Here is a 16,951-nt window from a genome sequence, read left to right on the forward strand (position 1 = left end):
CAGAAGAACCTATGGCTGCTACACAGGATCACCGGACACAGGATGACGAGGACTGAGCCTTCAGGATGGGAATATTCTTCCCAGTGGACTTTATCTGGGAGAAGAGGACGTGCTGACACTACAATCTGCATGAGAGAAGCTGTGCTATAGACACACTTTAGGGGGCGGTGGGTTCACGTGACGTGAATGGGACAGGAGAGCTGGACTCAAATGTACAGCTCAGGGATGAACAGCACCCCGGCGATGGCGCCTCTGTCTCCAGGGCTGAGTGGCAGCCCACCACTCTCCTGCATGTCTCCCAAGAAGACCACCTTCCAGTCTCTAGGGTCTCTGTCAGCAGGGAGGTTCTCCCCCTCGCTTGCTAAGGCCTCCTTTCATCAGGAGAAACACGGCTCGAGTGCCATGAGTTCTCCCAGCCCGTCCATTATGAGCTCTCCAAAACTCTGGCAGAAAGCATCCATCTCCAGGCTGGCAGAGGAGTTTTTCTGGATCGGTGGCAGTGTGGTCGCACAGCCAAAATGGAGGCTGGGTCAGATAGGTGAGATTCACAATTGAATTCACATTGAATATTATCTCTGTCTGACACTCAAATTACTGCAAAATATCAACAGGTTGTTTAGCAGAAGTGCCTTCAGAGTGGACACACGTGACATAAACATGATATTTTAAAGCCAGGACATCCTTAACCATCACATTGTCTTCTCCTCTAAGATGTGTGAATACTCAACACGGCAGAGTAGAGCTGCAGGGAAGCCTGTGAGTAGATAACGGGCATATGGACACCAGACAATCCTTTAGGATTAGCCTGAACAGTGTGCCAGGTTGCGTCACATGTTTTTGAGCTTCAGATTACAAACAAAGGTTAGCGCAGCACACAAAACAATCACACCACGTCTCCATGACCCCAATCATACAAAAAACATAGTTAGATCTGCAGTTCAAGGACAAGCACTGTGTACATGTAGTTTTAAAAAGTCAAAATCAGAGAAAATTGCAGGAAAAATAGTTCAAATAACTGTGAGGCAGCTGCTGCTCGACTGGGTCTGTTTTCATGGTCCAAGATCTTGTCATGAATGTGTGTCTTGTCCTTTGTTCACCTCTCATCATTAACACACATTCAGCTACTTAAATCCCTGTGTGACGCAGACTATAATCTCATAAACAAAGTGCTTGATGGTAAACCTCTACTTGTCTTGGCTGCTTCAGGGATTCCTTTGGTGTTGTCACAATGTCTCCCTGTTAATAATCAACCCATGCACTGCTGCATTTCATACATGGTTTATGCTTGAGTCACCTGTAACGACTCCATTACAAAATAAAGACAAGGAAATGGCATTAAAAACAATCATATTATGGAAGATAATTTGTTAGACAACTTAAGATAGGTAAAATAAACAGTTGCACATACACCCAAATGACTCAGCTAATAGAGAGCGACAGCCACCTGACTTCTGATACATAATGGTCCCCCTTGTGCTCTCCTGCAGTGGAGAGGTGCATGTGCACCATGCAGGCCGGCACTCAGATGAGCAAGCTGAAGGGGAAGAAGAAAGGACTGGTCCGATTCTTTTACCTGGACGAGCACAAGTCCTGCATCCGGTGGCGACCCTCCAGGAAGCACGACAAGGCCAAAAGTGAGCCACTCAGTATTGTTAATTTTGTATTTTTCAGCACTGATTACATGGCAAGAAGGTATATACTTTACAACCATCATTAATCATTAAAAAAATACTGGACTTCCTTTATGTTCCTTCGTTTAAGTGAGCTAATACATAGGTCTGTTGTTATCTTTTCTAATTAAACATTTATGAGAGTATACCTGAAGTCCAAAGAGCACCTGTGTGTGTGATCTTTTGGGTGTTTGTTCACTTTGATTCATATGGGGTCAGACGGGTTGCTGACATGGTTTGACTGAGTAAAAAATAAGCAAGTTACATTGAGGAAGTGTTTGTGTCACTGGTTAAGATGCTGTTTTAAGACCATCATTTCTTTCTGTTACACCAAGAACTTTTATCGGTTGTGACGAGCCATAGTATCTGACGCTGAAATGAGCTAAATTTCTAATAAAATGAATTAAATCACTCGTTTTTTTCAAGGCTAACTTGACTTCCACATGTTTAAAATCCATCATAAAAATTGAGAGCAATAACCTCTGATTAAATATTTTGTCAATTTTAAATAACCGTACGAAAATGTGCAAACATCAATATTTAAAGCTATTAAGTGACAGATAATTTAGCATGTAAGCAAAGGCAAATTAAAGTAGGCCTGGTAGTTCAGCACAAATAGGGTATATAGACAGTCACTGGCACCAGTGATCCAACAAACCCTCACCATATTTCTTTATCATCTGTTTCAGTAACTATTGATTCCATCCATGAAGTCTGCGAGGGCAAAAAGTCTGAGATGTTCAGGCGGTATGCAGACAACCGCTTCGACCCAAACTGCTGCTTCAGTATTTACTACGGGGAGCGGGTGAAGTCCCTAGACCTGGTCTCCACCAACGCAGAGGAGACCCGCACCTGGATCACTGGGCTGAAATACCTCATGGCTGGTATCAGTGATGAAGATAGTTTGGCGCGGAGGCAGCGCACCCGTGATCAATATCCTTTATCCAGCCGCTCTCACACATCACTGCACATCAGGTTTATTTAAAGTGGAGGTTAACACATCCGCCTGAGACTTATCTGATGGATCAACACACTTCAAGTGACCTGACCATTATCCTCATAGTTTCTTCCTTAACCGCAGTCTCATGTGGTTACAGCAGACTTTCTCCGAGGCAGACAAAAACGGAGACGGCACCTTAAGCATTGGAGAGGTTCACCAGCTGCTCCACAAACTCAATGTGAATTTACCCAAGCAGAAAGTCAGGCAGATGTTTCAAGTAAGACTTTAATCCTCAGAGGTTAATTAAACAAGCTACCACTAATTTAATGAGCATGGCCCATGGTCAAAACAACCCTTTGTACTTTTGTGTCTTTGGTATTCTAATATCACTGATATCTCTTTACTGGAAATTCTGCCTGAGTCAGTTGTGACTGCTGTACAGGGTTGCAAAATATAACTATAAAATATAGTTACAAAATATAAGCTATGATGATTTCACTTGCGGGATGATTGATGGATACTTTAGTACATAATAAGACATGCTAACAGCTCTGTGAAGCTGCTGTTAGCACAGTTATGTGTTATGTGCTAAATGCTAAATGTGCTTAACGTGATAACATGCTCACAATGGTAGGGTAAAATGGTGTTTGGCAGGTAAAATGTTTACCCCGGTGTCTGTCATTGTGAAGCATATAAGCATGTTCCTGTGCGCTAACTGGCATAAAAACTCAAAAGTACCACTGAGGCTGTCATTAGTTTTGCAGGTAATTGGTTTAAAACTCTATCCAAATGCTACACATAAATTCTAACTTGTGGCAACAGCAAAAGCTATGAGGTTAGGGTGAAGAAAAGATCAAGTTTTGGCTTAGCATACCACCACAAACACGGCCGTTTTATCCTGGCAACTGGTTCGAGAGTTTGGTTCACTACAAACAGAAGTTTAGACCAGATGGTGGTGCTCATAAAAGTCACCTAAGTTATAACATTTAATGCTGAGGAGAACATAAATGAGTGTGCCAAATTGTATGGCAATCTATCCAGTAGTTGTTGAGACATTACACTCAAACCACAAGTCTGTTGAATTAATCCTCTGGGAACCATGAATGTACAGTCACAATTAATACAACTCTTGTTGAGATATTTTAGTCTGCGCCAAAGTGGTAGACCTACTGACATTGCCTTCACAGCCACACTGCCAGTAAGACTAAAACTAAATAAATAGGTTTATAGATGGCAACCAAGACAAAATCTGAAAGCATCAGCATGAGAGGACTACAGTTACATGATTTGCATTCATGATGCAGGCAGTCTGGCAACAGAAAGAAAATGGCCTGAAAATGTGAAAAAAAAAGGTTAAAGGGGTTAACTTCCTTTTCCTTTCAGAGGTATAAAGTGTATGTAATCTTCTCATCATCTCAGTCAGAGAAGCAGACAGACAAAAGCATGGAGACAGTAGACAAATATGTATATACAGTATGTTGGCAGGAGAGTGCCACAGGAAGGCCATATGGCCACTGCTGAACAGATGGCTTTAGTCGCACTGCAATTTCGCTTTAGTTCAGTAGCTCACTGTCCTCCCCTCCTGATGCCGATAGTCTCTGTGACCGAGCTCCATCATGTTTGATGGTGCAAGATACGTCCTTCAGATGGGAGTATGGGGCATATTTTCTTTGGCGGGGTGGTTATCTCTAATCACACACACACTGCCAGAGTTATTTCTTGCTCATAAGATACTTTCGTTGTTATCTGTAGGATGCAGACACAGATGAGAACCAGGGCTCTCTGGGCTTTGAAGAATTCTGCACGTTCTACAAGATGATTTCCACTCGCAGAGACCTCTATCTGATAATGATCTCCTACAGCAACCAGAAGGAAGTCATGGATCTTCACGACCTTGCACGCTTTCTGGAAAATGAACAGAAGGTACAAGAAAATGTCAAAAAGATTAATGCCGATCTTTCACGTTGGGTGGAAACAGGCCCATATTGTGTGCATACAACTTTAAAGTTATTTTACTCGAGATTTTCATTCCATCAAAAACCTCCGCTATTCATTGTTAAACAACTTTACAATAGTTGTATTGTATAAAAATACATACATGTCTCTTCCTACATTTAAATATTGATATCAGCTTCGCTGTTGAAAAGAATGAAGATGAAAATAAGCCAGTTGATGAATTAAGGGTTGTTTTTGACCAAGTCAAGTTATTGATCAACTGAACGGTTGAAAGACGAACCAAGAATGGTTTTGGTGAGTTGAATTTCCTCCCTGTCAAGTGCGTTTTATGATGATAAAATGACTGTTTCTGCAAATGTAGTCTGTTGGCTTTGGCGTGAGCAGTCGCAGCAGTTTCTGGTCAAACTGAAAGAATATTATGTCTTAACAAAGGGATCTATTGCTATGGAGTTCATTCCAATTATCTTGTCAGATACTTGATGTCTGTTATGGTGACTCAGTGTGAGCCTGGCATGAACATCACTTTAGGTGGATGTACTTGAAAAGTCTGCAGTTGCCCGCAGGGGTTATGTTGAAGCCTGTTTGTGCTAAACATTGGACCAATCTTTCAAAAAATAGTTGTACCGAATAGTCACTGAGAGATAATAAAATGGGAAAATAAGGTTGGTATTGCTGCTCATTCATTCGTTCAACTAGTAAAACATGTGTAAAATATTATCGCTTAAACCGAAAATCTAATTCCTGATGCTTCTTTTTTATTTGCAGATGCGAGGTCTCGCCAAAGAATATCTAGCTGACATAGTGGCCAAGTTTGAGCCATGTCCTTTGAACCTGCAGCGTATGGTTCTGGGTATTGATGGTATGGAAAACGTATTTAACAGTGCATCCGTATCATCACATAGAGTCTAGACATGACATCAACATCCGAACAACACACCTGGTCTGACATCTTTTTCCCTTCAGGGTTCACCAACTTCATGAGGAGTCCCGCAGGTGACATCTTCAACCCCGAGCACAACCAGGTGAGCCAGGACATGACGCAGCCTCTGAATAATTACTTCATCGCCACGTCGCACAACACCTACCTGACAGGAGACCAGCTGCTCTCTCAGTCTAGAGTGGAAATGTACGCCTACGTTCTGCAGGCAGGCTGTCGCTGTGTGGAGGGTGAGAGCCTGCGCAACCAGAACTTCAGCTCCCCTCACTGTGATTGCATGAGATTAGACACAAGGTGACTCACTCACCTTTCACTCTTTTGTTCTCAGTGGACTGCTGGGACGGGCCTGACGGCGAGCCCATTATTCATCACGGCTACACCTTGACATCCAAAATCCTCTTCAAAGACGTTGTTGAAACAATTAACAAATATGCCTTCACAAAATCACAGTAAGTGCTCCCGGTACTGATGTGTTTTTTATCAGGCTCTCACAGTAAAAAAAAACAAAAAAACATCCCACCTGTTTGTCAAACTGGCTGTGGGACTTCAACATCCCCCCTCCTGCAGGTACCCAGTGATCTTGTCCATAGAGAACCACTGCACTGTGCCTCAGCAGAAGAAGATGGCCGAGTATTTGAAAGAGGTGCTCCAGGACAAACTGAATCTGTCCGGCATCAACACACAGGAGTGCAAGAAGCTGCCCTCACCCGAGATGCTGAAGGGGAAGGTTTTAGTCAAGGTTAAGATGCTTTTTTAATTTTTTTTTTAGAAACATGTTCTTCCAGACAAAGTACTGATCCTTAGCACAGAAAACATACATGTACCTGTAATACTCAGCTCTTAATTCTAACTTTACAGGGGAAAAAGCTGCCAGCAAACCTTGATCCTGAAGCAGAGGAGGGCGATGTGTCTGATGAAGACACTGGTGATGAAGAAGATGAGGAAGACGATGACGATGATGATGATGATACCGCACAGGCAAATTGATTCGATAGATAGACAGATGGATAGATGGATAGATGGATAGATGAGCATAATTGTGTGTTGTGTTTGACTGTTTTAGGATGGGAATGGCCTAACTTCTGCCAATCCAACCAAAAAGAAGAGGCGCTTCGGCAGATCTATCATAAGGAGCTTCAAACGAAAGGTCAGCCCTTTGCTTATTTCCTTCAGAACGATGGCACATAAAGCATTTTACAGGAAAGACAGGTTGTGTAAAAGAAATAAAAGTGAAAAGGTGACTGCTGTTTTTTTTTTTTCAGAGGAAAAAGAGAATCAGAGTGAAAAATAAGGCGGCATCTGACGGAGAGTCGGACGTCAGCAGCAGCAGAGAAAGGACTCAAATTGTTTACCATCCTAAGTAAGGATGAGAGTTTAAGTTAGCAGTTTTAACCATTTAATACTCTTTGATTCAGTGGTTAAATTTGTGCTCTGTGTCTGCGACTCTCCCTTCAGGAAGAGGAAAACAATGCGGTTATCCCGCGCTCTATCAGACCTGGTCAAGTACACAAAATCTGTCCGAGTGCACGATATAGAAACACAAGGTAAAGTCAACATCAAGCATGAAATCACGGCATACTTTTATTGCATGCATAATCTTATGGTTTGTATTATCACACGGTGGCCATCACGCTAAGGGTGCAATCCAAAGTCAAGTCCTACATACGTGACTTGACTAATCAAACCGTTTAAGCTAGCAAGTGGTTCCATGCTAACATTGGGTGATGGGCCATCAAATACGTTGTTTACCCCCATATGTTTACCGTCCATCATCTTTTTGTAATCAACCGATAAGCAGTTGAATGATAAGGATTTCATGGATTTATATGACTTGGAACACCAAAGCATAACTTTATCCCAGCTATCGAATTTCCCACTGAGGGTGACATCAGAGAAAAATGGCCGCCAATTTTCATCTATGGATGTCTGATGTTTTAAATTTCTGTCTGGTAGCATTAACGAACAGCTGGCAGGTGTCCTCCCTCAACGAGACTGTCATGAACCAGATCTTACAGCTGAAGCCGGCTGACTTGGTCCGTTTCAACCAGCGCCAACTTCTGAGAGTCTACCCATCGAACTACAGAGTGGACTCCAGCAACTTCAACCCACAGCCTTACTGGAACACAGGATGTCATATGGGTAAGGCTGCAGTACTATCTACTTGCAGTCTTTGGTTTAGGCCGCAGCTTTTCATTTTTGTTTGTATGTTGACACTGTGTTCCAGTTGCTCTGAATTATCAAACTGAGGGTCGTATGCTTGAACTGAACCGAGCCAAGTTCTCAGCCAACGGAAACTGTGGATATGTTCTGAAGCCCAAGTACATGCGTAAAGGTATGTCTGTGTAGAGTTAAACCCTAACCCTAACCCTGTAAATGATTCATACCGACCAAAGGTTTTAGAATCGGCGTGGCAGTGTTATCCTTCAGGGTAATGTCGAGTGTCAATGTTATGTCCAAGAAAAGTGCTTGTGTTTGTCTGACAACAATAAAGGTCCGTTTTCTTACCAGAAACACAAGTCTTGCTCAAGAAGGCTTGCTCTAAAATATTGCCAAGTCAGCTGTTACAGTTGTTGCCTCATCTAGATTTTGTGAAATATTCAGCCATGACTTTGGAAATAGATTATATCTGGCAGTTCCTCCAGGTAAATGCCAAACTCTTCTCTCCGACTCTGACTCACTTTTCCACTGTCATCTTCATGCAGCAACTTAACTCTTGTGAGATTTCAGGCCCAAACTTCTCCTTGAGCAGGATTTGGTTCTGTAATGTTGTAAGACAGACAGACAGACAGACAGAATAACAACCTCATCCTGTTGGTGGCAAAAACAAGCATTTTTAGTGGACGTCAGAGTTGCCCCAAAGAGTTACATTGCAGTCATTATAGCTAACAGGATCTACAGGACGAATTCCAAAACCTTTGTTAAGTATGTATCATTTTTACACCTTAACATCATTATATACAGTAGGTCCCAGGTTTAAAAAATACCAGAATCCCCCTTAAATAGTAGCAGTCCCTCTACAAAAGGTGAGTCACATTTTTGTTTTTTTCTCAGCTGCCTTTAATCCGACGCTGGACGATCCTCTACCAGGACACAGAAAGACTCAGTTAGTGCTGAAGATCATCAGTGGACAGCAGCTCCCCAAACCAAAAGACTCCATGTTTGGGGACAGAGGCGAGGTGAGGTCAACATAATGCAGACCACTAGTACATTACCATATTACAATACACGTGACTCATCAATAAATGCTATTTTTGCTCATGTTTTTCTGCTTCCAGATTATCGATCCCTTTGTTAAGGTCGAGATAATCGGTCTACCCATTGACTGCTCCGAGCAGCAGACCAGAGTGGTGGACGATAATGGTACGTGTGCAAAATTCATATTGCAAGACAAAATCTCGACACAACCGGCCGACTGTCTGTAAATCATCCTCTCATGTCACTCAGGTTTCAACCCAATGTGGGAGGAGACGCTTGTCTTCAATATTCAAATGCCGCAGATCGCACTGGTGCGTTTCGAAGTGTGGGATCACGATCCTATTGGACGAGATTTCATTGGACAGAGGACTGTCGCTTTCACCAGTATGATGCCAGGTAGTTTACATGATATGCAAACCCTGTGTGTGAGAGTTTTTTTCAAAATATCTCAACAAAGTAACAACTTTACAGGACGTTCCTGCAACCAGCCAAGAAACTGTCCCACACGTAACCCTTCATAAAAGCAAAACTTCTTGTTTGTATGACTTGGTTTTTGTATGGATCAAACAAGGCGCAAGGGGTTTTTAGCCAAATTCTTGCAAGAAGCAAATAAACATTCACAAAATGACAAACTATTCCACTACAAATGAAATTGAGGTTGACAAGTTTTTTATGCAAAATATGCAGGTTATCGGCATGTCTACCTGGAGGGGATGGCGGCGTCGTCCATCTTTGTTCATGTTGCTATCAATGACATCACAGGAAAGGTAAGTTACTCTACATTAACTCACAAATCGAATTTTAGCTTCAACTCTATTTTAAAACCTTTTTCTGTCCTTTGTCACACAGATTAAACCTGCAAATGCAGTGCATGCAGCCAGAATACACATCCAAAAAGCTGCCAAGAAGCATATAAAGGGTCAACAAAGGCAGCCTTCTTTAGACTTCTCTGTCATGTCCTCAGAGGACGGACGTTCTCTGTACTTCCGCAAGGATCTGGATGCCATTTCTCAGGACAGCAAGAATGGGGAAATGTATCCTCTGGTACAAGGGCCTGCAGCCAAGGCTGCCTGCCACAAAGGGGCCATGAGTGAGCCAGTGAGGCGAGCTCACAGAGTTAAAATTCATGAACCACCAGAGATGAAGAGAGGGTTCTTCAGCCGGATGTCCTCCACTGACTCCAACCACACGGGGCCTGCTCCCTATGTGACAGCAGATAGCTTTGACCTTGAGACACCCCCCCAGGCTTCTTGTCTCGATGGTCCTGACAGCCAAAATCCAATTGAAGAAGAGGTGGAGAGTGAACCACCAGAGTCACCAGAGTCAAAGTGTGCGGAGCAGGAGACAGTTCAGACACTTGAACCAGAGCAGCCTGAACAATCAGAGGAATTAAAGAAAGAACCACAGCTGGGCAAGGATGTTACTATTGAGGAATTACCAAAAGAATCAGACAAGGCTGTTACCGCTGAACCTGAGCAGCCACCGGAAACTCAGACAGATCCCCTTCCTCAGCCTCAGCCTGTGCCACATCCTGTGATCCAGCATGAAGCCAAATCCTCCCCACTTATCCCTCCATCATCCCCTCCTAGGGTGAGACGGACCTTGCAGGCTCCAGCCAGCCCCCGACCATCCACACCGATGCGAACAAAGGCCCGCTCACGCAGCTGCCCTCGAAAGCAGACTACCTCTCCCGAGACCCCCATGGTGAACCGCAAGCCTGTTTTCCGTCGACAGACACAGAACTACGGCAGCTACAGAGGACAGGTGAGGCCCATACCCAACGGCCTCTGCCTGTCTGACAGCACCTCCAGCAGCAGCGTTAGCAGCACTGACAGCCTGGAGTTTGTGCCCTCCTGCGTAGCAGGCGGGGAAGAGCAACATGAGGGAACCCTGCAGAGGGAGATGAAGGCACTTTTTGACCAGAAGATTAGAGAGATACGATGTAAATCGCCACTTTTTCTAAACGGTAAGTCATAGATCTTTAACATTTGTGAAAGACAAAGGACAAGAGGTTGTATTTAATCATGACTGTTGTGTTTTTCTTTTTTAGACCACAGCTCAGATTTTTGACTCCAGAGACAACAGCATGCATCAGAAGAGGAAGAAAAATAGAACCGCAGAAGATGAACAGGAGGACATCACACAGAATTACATAATTAGACAGTTTATTATTGTTTATTATTATTGTTATTATCTTAGGCCTGCAGTAATGTTTACAATTAACAGTTTTTATGCATGAAATAGTTTTTAAAAAGAAATAATTGAAATCATGTGAAGCCATTGCCAACTGTACAAAACAGCATGATGCAAAGAAACCGTAAACAAAGAAAAAACAAAGTATATGAGCACCGTGTGTTAGTCAACACTAATCGAGTTAATAATTATTTTTTAAAATATTTTAACTATGTTTGCTTTTTCATTGAAACTGTAGCATTCATACTGGAGAATCAATAAATTGATTATTTTAATAAAATGTGAGTTTCTTTATTCATTCAACATTTTCATCTTTACAAGTAAGTTCAGAACCTAGAGGTGAGTTAATTTTTCTGTCAAATATTAGAGCAAATCCTGAAACAACTATCCAACAAAAAGAAAAAACAATTATAAAGAATAACAGGTTTGTTAAAATTGCATGTTTCCAGGGTGTTTCTATGCTTTTTCTTTATCTTTGTCTACATTTTCCTGAGGTTTGTTTGGATTATTGGTCCTCAAGCGCAGACTCAGTTCTTCAGTCAGGACGGTGCAGCAGGACTTCTGTGCGAAGGAAATACAAATATAAACAGTAGCGAAACAAATCAATTCATGAAGCTGTTGATGAATTAAATCCCCATGGGGCAGGCTGTTCAAAGCAGGCTGTAGTGATAGAGGTGATGTGTGAATGCACAAACCTTCTGCTCGGCCGCACTTCTGCGGCTCTTGGAGGTGAGCTCCAGGACGGCCAGCAGCGCTCCCAGCCCCAGGCCCAGGGAGAGAATCAGAAACATCCCCTTGAGGCTGTGTGGCTGCATAGCTGAAAACTTGGCCTTGTCTGCCATGCAGCTGCTGGCCCACCACTTGCTCCGCAGGTAAGCCAGCTCCCCTGCCTCGCTCAGCTGCAGGATTGCCACGCTGAGGTTCTTTATGAGGGGTGAGCCTTGAGGAAAATGATGAATGTTAATAATGCTATTTTTGATTTTATATGTAAAATGTCTTTATCAAAATGAGTAGCCTCACCGAGGGAGGCAGCAATGCTGTATCCCCTCATGCCAACGACTTCATGAGCTCTGACCAGTTCACAGTGACGAGCCACTGCCAGGTCCAAAGAAACAGACTCGCCGATAAAGGCAAAGTTCCCCTCTTTTGCACGCCGGACCCCCTCGTCCATAGATGACACAAAACTTCTCGTTCTTTCCATGTGTTCATAGATTCTGCGGTACACTGGATTGTTGGAATTCTGGATGAAGGAAAAACAGATTTAGGGCAGAGAGAGTCAGTGACGTTAGGCATCTATAAGTGCCCTGATGTCCTTACTTTGAAGAAGGCGAGGGTGGAAGAGCCGGCCAGACAGCCATATTCAATCATATCCTGGTTGGCCAAGTCATCAAACCCTTTCACCGTCAGGTGGGTGGTGTCAGAGCTTTTGGAGGAGCTGAGGTTGGAGAAATAACATGCCAGGAGGACGATGGAGAATATCCACCAACTGCAGCAGATGACACGTCCAGAGACAGCTCTGGGGTGAGGACCAGCACCTGACAAGACAAAAACAGCTGGGTGAAGAGCAAACATGCACAAATTCACAAAAGTCACGCACTTTTTTTGTTATAGGCCACTCCCACTGCTGAACACCCAAAAATAAAAAGATAGCACACACACAAATCTTCAGGAAAAGGTTGACACATCTTCAACGAACCTCACCAGTTTATTCTGGCCAAATATGCTAACATGCTAACACTTCAGCCTTCATCGGAGCATGATGCTCTGTAATATATAACTTTGGTTTTCCACCATAAAGCATTGGGACGATGCCTCCTTTCAAAGATGAGTTACTACTACTACTGACTGAATATTGGTCAAATCCATTTGGAAGCTAAGCCTTTTATGCAATTTCACACATTTCACATGTACAAAAACACACACCTTCACACACACACACACACACACACACACACACACACACACACACGCAGACTCACTAGACCTTTACGGAAAATTACACCCTTCCAAGGCCAAAACTATTGTTGCCAAAGGTGAGGATGTCACGGCTACAAATGCTACAGAGAATTCTCAGAAAAGAAACAAGTCAGTAAGTGCATGGAACGTGGAGATTCTCCTGTTGGTGTGGTGGCATCTGAAGTGTCTGGTTTAGCTGTTTACCTTGCAGAGTCAGAGCGCCAGCTGTGTACCACAGGCTGTGGAGGAAGCTGAATCTGTTCTGCTCACTCTGAGGCTGATTCCACTCACATGGGCTCAGTCTGCATTTGCATAAAGAAATATGACTTATTAATGCGATCGCAATCAAAGGGACTCTACCAGCAGAAAGGTAAAAAATGCCCACCAACGAGAAGCACAAGCTTGTATTTAAATCCACCGCATTAAACATCATTAAATCATTAAACATTAATGAGAAAATCACAACTGGAACTGAAAAAGCTTTAACGACTTGTATCACTAACCTGGTGACTATAAAGATACAAGCAGCGGTACCAAGGTAAGCAATGAGTATGCCAACCCAAGTTTCAGCTGTAAAGGGCGTCAGGAAATCAAAGAATCCAGTTTCCTCTGAGATGTCCTTCCTCAGCAGGATGCTGATGCCCGTCTGCATGAACGGTTTGCTCATCCCCACCACTTTCTCCCGAGCTGCAGTGAGAGTCAGCGGAGCAATCGCAAGGTCTGCCTCCTGTAGGGGATGAATTGATACTCACTTTAAGATAATTACATTTTTAATTGCGCCAACAACCGGGCTGTTATTGTTAGCGCGGCATAATCACTCATTTTTGAATGCATCCATTGTGAGTCACAGATGCCAGCTGGGTAATTCAAGCCTCTGCAGAGTGGTTTCCAAAAATGTCAGTTTTTCATGTACTCACGCCTCGCACCACCTCTCCAATCATCCCATTCCAGTTCCCGTTCTCATCCTGTCGGCCGTATGAACCATCCTTCACCAGCTGCACTTTGTATTTGAAGCCCAGTTTCTTGGCTATTTCAGACAGCAGGTCCATGCAGAAGCCCTCCATTTGGGTGCCTTTGGACATTGTATATGGCTCTTGCTATCAGAAAATATATCAGAAGATAATCAGTGAAATGTGTTTAATATTAACTGTTGTACTATTGGCTCGAAATAATTCAATTAAGTACCTTTATTGATGTAATTCTGAGCTCTGTTGGCACTGTTGTTGAGGGAAAAAGGAGGGAACATGTTAGCATAACTCTGAGATAAAAGAACAGTTCATTGTGTCAGTAAATACTGAGAGGTTAAGATGATAACAGGGCAAATTAATCCATACCTCCCCAAGGGGTATAAGTCTGAAGGGTCACAGGAAGGTTTATATACTGTATATACTAGCTCCATTTGTCTTGAGTGTGAAACCAAAAAGTATTCGAAGGTAACAAATAATGGAAATGAATTAGAGTGAGATAGCGACTGACCTATGGTCTATTTTGACAGACAAAAGTTTTTCACACTCAGTGTCAAGCCTAAATTTATCAGATTCAATGGCGCCTTTGTGCAGTGGCCATCTTCAGACTTTACTCTGGCACGCAGAGATGTCTGAGGTGAATTTCGGGCCGCAAGTTTTGACCTTTGAGTCGCAGCTGGTTTCCGGTATCCTAGAGATCTGGAACGTCTTGCGCACCACAATCTATTTAGCGCAGTGTTTTAATTCAAAGAGCATCAATGCCATGGCACTGTGAGATGGGAGGGAAGTCAAAGAGTATCAAAAGCCTCGATTCAGGCCAGGGCCTTGGGGATCCATCACCACAGGGTGATCCTGACAACCATCAGATCCTCCTTTTCAAAAGATGACACGTATACAAGCTCTTCAAGCCCCTGTCACTTCTTGGCCACTGTGAGACACAGGGCTTTTGTTTGCTCCATACAGTTGATTTATTACCGTTTTTTGTGTCAGTGTCAACTGGCTTGTTTCCCTTTCTGTTCTTTCTGTTTTGGGCAGGATGTGGCACTTCCCTTTGATATCAATCCCAGCTAACTGTTTATGCATTTTATGTCTTGTCAAGCCAGAGAAATTTCGAGCAAATCCAGCAGTGAAAACATGAGGAATTTGGCAGAGAAAAAAAGGAAGCTGCCACCACACTGACTGAGAAGTGACTGGGTCAAACTTTGAAATTTCAGGGCAAAGAGACAAAACAACAGTTTCTGAGGTTGTCTATCAGATCAGCTTCTACTTCAATGTACACTTTTAATATGGTTTGAGGTTATTAATTTGATAACCAGTCAGTGTTGGCTATCTTACCTCATGACCTCTGCTCAAGTTATTATTTTTTGTACAGCAATTAAAAAATACTGTGATAGAAAATATTAGTTCCTCACCTGCAGTGCAAGCTCCCATGTCCAGGAAAAACCCAGCAGATAATACACAGAAGCCAAACAGCATCATCATCCTCCTGATTTGCATCCTTCAAGGTGTGAAAGACAAGATGTGGTTGGTTGTGTATCCAGTTAATCACATGGCTAAACTGACATAAATGTTAATCAAGACATATCTTGATACAATTTTTGGTTTTAAGTGAATCAAAACAACATACTGACTCGCAACACTGTCAATCATTGAGGAAAGTAATACGATGGATGCTGTTTACTACCTGACAAGAGCCCGAGATGTGCCCACTGGATCGGTGTCAGACTTCAGACAGACTCCAATGAGCTCGCCTGTGATCTGAGTGTGATCTGAAGTTTTTCAGAGTCAAATGTGTGAGGACAGCCAACAAAGTTTTTGTGGGTGGAGAAAGAGGATGAGTTTTGAAGGGGTGGGCATAAGCAGCATGAGGTACAACATATAGCTTCCATCAAGGAACAAAATGTGCTTATTTATGCTAAAAATGACTCTTGGGAATATCTTAATATTTTATAAAATAATTTAAAAAGTCACAACCTCTCATTATACAACAGTAACATTAGATGTGATGTAGTAAAGATCACTATATAAAGTTTTTTTTTTTAATGTTATTTACATTAGATGTGAGCAAAGTTGAATATTTGAAGCTTATTGCACCCATGTGTGACAAACCAGCATTTACACACAGGTGAAGAAAGAGACTAACAAAAAAATAGCTAGAAAACACAAAAACAAACAAAGTTTTGAAATTGGATCTACATATTTGACAGTACAAGTCAGGGGCACTCTATCTAGCTTTTCCAGAGCTTTTAGCAACATTTGACAGTTTTCATGAGCATAGAAATAGATGTGTTGATGTGCAAGAAATAGTACTGCCAGGACTTGTCATGTGTGTTGGATTAGAAGTTAATTTTGTGGAAGTGTATTCTTTCATTGAAAGATCCAGGAGAGTGCAGTACAGCAAGAGGTAGTAGTTGTAGCTGGGGTTACCATGGACTTTCATGCCTAACATTTACGCCAACATGGATGGAAAGTCTTATGAGTGCAGTGGATTAAATGATAACAACTGAGTTTGGATGTACTTATCTTAAAACTGCACAAACTATATCTGATGTTAAAGAATTTGTGATATAGTTGAAAATTTAAAAAAAACTAGTAAGTGGACTATGAGTTCAGATTTTCTTGTTAGACTATTTCCATATAAAAGGATTTAAAAAAAAAAAAACAGTCAACAAACAAAATCACACTTATGAACTGGGCTAATGTATTCTAAAATCCTGTGAATTATGATTGGAAAACGTATCTTGTGCACTTGATTATTATTTTCTTTTTCCATTTGATTATTATTTTTATTTATTATTATTGATTATTTTTCTTGTGTGGTTGTTACATTTGGATGTTAGATTATCAAACCTGTTAAACATGTGAAACTGACCTCATCTTTAGCCTCGAAAAACATGTATCAAATACAAATAGCAGGTGCATGGCAGGTACAATATGGTGGGGTCTGAGAGAGATGAAGACGAAGCCATAAGGCGCGCAATATATGCCTCGTTGCTTTTCTCACCGCTTGTTTCTGTCATGAGCTCTAGATTGAATGCGATGACTTCGGTTTACCGCGTTGACTAATCAGAAATCGGTGCGCGTTGCGAGCGAGGTGAAGCGGCGCCCTACAATTGGCTGAGGTGGTTTTTTCCAAAGG

General features: G+C 42.4%; 2 protein-coding genes across 3 annotated transcripts; one reads left to right on the forward strand and one right to left on the reverse strand.

Annotated features, from left to right (window-relative positions):
• The first annotated feature begins 225 nt into the window (after positions 1–225).
• On the forward strand, positions 226–10,879 carry plch2b (phospholipase C, eta 2b). The gene is made up of 22 exons (XM_037100941.1): positions 226–268; positions 341–538; positions 1,488–1,634; positions 2,360–2,603; positions 2,758–2,887; positions 4,363–4,533; positions 5,332–5,425; positions 5,530–5,733; positions 5,832–5,952; positions 6,071–6,242; positions 6,362–6,481; positions 6,567–6,650; positions 6,766–6,863; positions 6,959–7,047; positions 7,457–7,642; positions 7,728–7,835; positions 8,555–8,679; positions 8,779–8,863; positions 8,948–9,094; positions 9,386–9,465; positions 9,548–10,664; positions 10,749–10,879. Exons 1-22 carry the CDS (start codon positions 226–228, stop codon positions 10,766–10,768), a joined length of 3,783 nt encoding a protein of 1,260 aa, XP_036956836.1. The 3' UTR covers positions 10,769–10,879.
• Positions 10,856–16,909, reverse strand: si:dkey-183j2.10 (glutamate receptor U1). Of its 2 annotated transcripts, XM_037100939.1 has the most exons (11): positions 16,817–16,909; positions 15,497–15,581; positions 15,225–15,310; positions 14,033–14,064; positions 13,765–13,944; positions 13,351–13,574; positions 13,052–13,149; positions 12,209–12,426; positions 11,912–12,131; positions 11,587–11,831; positions 10,856–11,452 (listed from the first exon to the last, which is right to left on the reverse strand). In XM_037100939.1, exons 1-11 carry the CDS (start codon positions 16,830–16,832, stop codon positions 11,348–11,350), a joined length of 1,509 nt encoding a protein of 502 aa, XP_036956834.1. In that variant the 5' UTR covers positions 16,833–16,909; the 3' UTR covers positions 10,856–11,347. The 2 variants fall into 2 exon arrangements, with proteins under 2 accessions (XP_036956834.1, XP_036956835.1); XM_037100940.1 differs by lacking the exon at positions 16,817–16,909 and adding an exon at positions 16,685–16,789 and having other exon boundaries at positions 10,859–11,452; positions 15,225–15,581.
• Positions 16,910–16,951: the final 42 nt, after the last annotated feature.

Source organism: Acanthopagrus latus, chromosome 6, assembly GCF_904848185.1.
Source record: "Acanthopagrus latus isolate v.2019 chromosome 6, fAcaLat1.1, whole genome shotgun sequence".
In the NCBI taxonomy this organism is placed as follows: Eukaryota; Metazoa; Chordata; class Actinopteri; order Spariformes; family Sparidae; genus Acanthopagrus; species Acanthopagrus latus.